At 51.6% G+C, this 2,694-nt stretch overlaps 1 protein-coding gene across 1 annotated transcript in view; it reads left to right on the top strand.

The window, feature by feature from the left end:
• The window catches only part of FBN3 (fibrillin 3), an 89,869-nt gene that overhangs the window by 64,035 nt on the left and 23,140 nt on the right, over nt 1-2,694 (top strand). Inside the window, exons 44-45 of the mRNA XM_007460750.1 lie at nt 5-143; nt 2,511-2,582. Of these exons, the coding sequence (XP_007460812.1) occupies nt 5-143; nt 2,511-2,582 (211 nt within the window). The remainder of the gene's footprint in view (nt 1-4; nt 144-2,510; nt 2,583-2,694) is intronic.

Here is a 2,694-nt window from a genome sequence, read left to right as displayed (position 1 = left end):
AAAGAGTGTCTGCTTCCGGCACTATAACGGTACATGTCGGAATGAGCTGACCTTTAACGTGACCCAGAAGACGTGCTGCTGTTCTTACAACATCGGCCAGGCCTGGAATAGACCCTGCGAGGCCTGCCCAACTCCTGCCAGCCGTAAGTGCCCCTCCCTGGCCTTCATTCCAGCTTGGCCCTTTTTAATGCAGTGTTTAATGAGGCACACCGCACTTAGGACTCCCAGATGAGTCTGTGTTGTTTTGATGAGAGCTGAAGAGTTGAAGTTCCATCCCAATCAACAAATGGAAAAATCAATACTTTTAAGGAGGGCAAGGCATCCTTCTATTTCACAGACTCGAGGAATTCAGGATGGATCAGTGAGGCTTTCATTTGTGCTAAAGAACCTTGAACACTCACAGATTATTTGGGGGGTGGGGTCAGTGAGTGAGTGCCTAGGGCCAGAGAGAAAAGCACGGCTGGTTAGAGGCACCAGGGCCCCACGAGCTGCGGGCGGAACAAGCTTGCAGAAGCTCTGGGGAGGATTTTACAGAAATGTCGGTCAGGACGAAGAAGGGTATTCCAGGCAAGGAACAGCAGGAGCAAAGCAAGGACTGAGCAGAAGACCTTTTTGGCAGTTGAGATGAGACGTATTAGGATGATCTAGCAACCAGCCCAGGCATCAGAAAGAGCTGCAGGAATGGAGCGGTGAGTAGAGGGGATAACTAGGGGGTTACAAGTGTATTAGTGCCATGGACTGAATGTTTGAATTCCCCCAGAATTCATATGTTGGAGCCCTAACCCCCAGTGTGATGGCGTTTGGAGGTGGAGCCTTTGGGAGTTAATTAGGTCACGTGGATGGAGCCCTCTAAATGCGATTAGTGCCCGTATAAGAAGAGACACAAGAAAGGTTCTCTCTTTGCCACGTGAAGACACAGCAAGAAGACAGACAGGAAGAGTTCTCAGCAGACACCAGATCTGCCAGTGCCTTGATCTTGGACTTCCCAGCCTGCTGACCTGTGAGAAGTAAACGTTTGTTATTGAAGCCATCCAGTTCATGGTATTTCCTTATAGCAGCCTGAACTAAGACAATTAGTTTCCTAGGGTTGTGGCAACAAATACCACAAACTTGGTGGCTTAAGAAAGAAAAGAACACCAGAAACATATTTTCTCACAGTCTTGGAGGCTAGACGTCATAAATCAAGGTGTGGGCAGGGTCATGCTTCCTTCAGAAGCTCTAGGGATGAATTCTTACTTGCTCCGTCCAGTTTCTGGTGGCTCCAGGCATTCTTTGGTGTCGCTTGGCTTGTACCTGCATCTCCTCCATCTCTGCCTTCAACTCATATGGCTTCTCTCTGTGTCTCCACATGTCTCTTCATTTCTTATAAGGACACCAACCATTGCATTTGGGCTACTCTGATCCAGGATGACTTTCACTTGATTGTTTATCTGCAAAGACCCTATTTCCCAAAAAGGTCATGTTCAGAGGGTCTGGGTGGACATGAACTTTGGGGGTGGAGGGTCATTGTTCAACCCAGTGTAGTGGTATGAGAAGGGGTCATTACTGGCTGTCTCTGAGTGCCGGGCCCTGTTCTGGGTTCTAGGAAATAAGAATAAGGTAGACCCAAGCTGTGCAGTCTGGGAGGAAACTGCAGACAGCCAAGTCTGGTCATGAGATTGTCAAGACAGATCAAATGTCACTCACAAATTATGTGCTGGGAGTTAGGTACCTACCTGAATCTTATGCCCCTGAATCTGAGGTGCAGGTTGAATGTGATGAGACAGAAGTCCACACTAGGCATAGGGGCCACTGAGATTGGTCTGTTCTCATCATGATACAGGCAGAAGAGTGAGTGAGGAGCAGGGCAGGGACCTGGGGAAAGGTGGCACTGCCCAGATGCCTGCCCATGTCTGTCAGGTGGGTCCAGGGACACCCACCCACCTGGGGATCTAGGTCGGGCAAGCAGCATCTTGGTGTCAGCAGTGGGATACAGTCAGAGAGTTTGCCCTGGAAGAGCCAAAGGATGGTGTCATCAGCTGTCCAGGGCCAGAGTGGTGGGCTGCCGTGAGTCCTCAAGGTTGAAGTGGACTATGCTAGGGAACAGCATATGCGAAGTTCTGGTAGCATGACAGAGCAGGACACATCCAGACATGGAATGAAATCATATAACAGGAGGGCAGGAGATGCTGTTGGAGGAAAGGTGGGGCTGAGGGTGAAGGTTCTTGAGGTCCAGACTGAAGAGTCTGCATTTTATAGTGAGGACAGTGGGGTGTAGCTGGTGGCACTCATGCAGGGAAGAGAGGACGGAGGTCATGTCTATGTGTTAGAAGATCACACCGCACAGGCGAATGGCACCCGCGTGACCCTCCCAGCGCTGGTCAGAGTGGAGGGAGGGAGAGGGACTAGTTGTCAGAGGCCAGGTGAGCACTGGGCTACAGGGATGGACAAGCTGATCAGAGGAGGAGGAGGTGTCCTCCCAGGGAGGCTGCAGCCCCAGCGCTCTGCCTTCCCCATTTTGCTTTGCCCAGTGGATTACCAGATCCTGTGTGGAAACCAGGTTCCCGGGTTCGTCATTGACATCCACACAGGGAAGCCCCTCGGTGAGTGACCACCACCCTCCTGCCTGTAGCCCCAGGTCACTCTGTGCCCAGAGCCCTGCCCCCTCTCTTCCTGTCCCCCAACAGCTCGTTCCCTTCCACCCTCCCCCACCCC

The sequence above is a fragment of the Lipotes vexillifer genome, unplaced genomic scaffold, assembly GCF_000442215.2.
Source record: "Lipotes vexillifer unplaced genomic scaffold, Lipotes_vexillifer_v1.1 scaffold1011, whole genome shotgun sequence".
NCBI lineage: Eukaryota > Metazoa > Chordata > Mammalia > Artiodactyla > Lipotidae > Lipotes > Lipotes vexillifer.
This window is presented reverse-complemented; position numbering and strand designations above follow the sequence as displayed.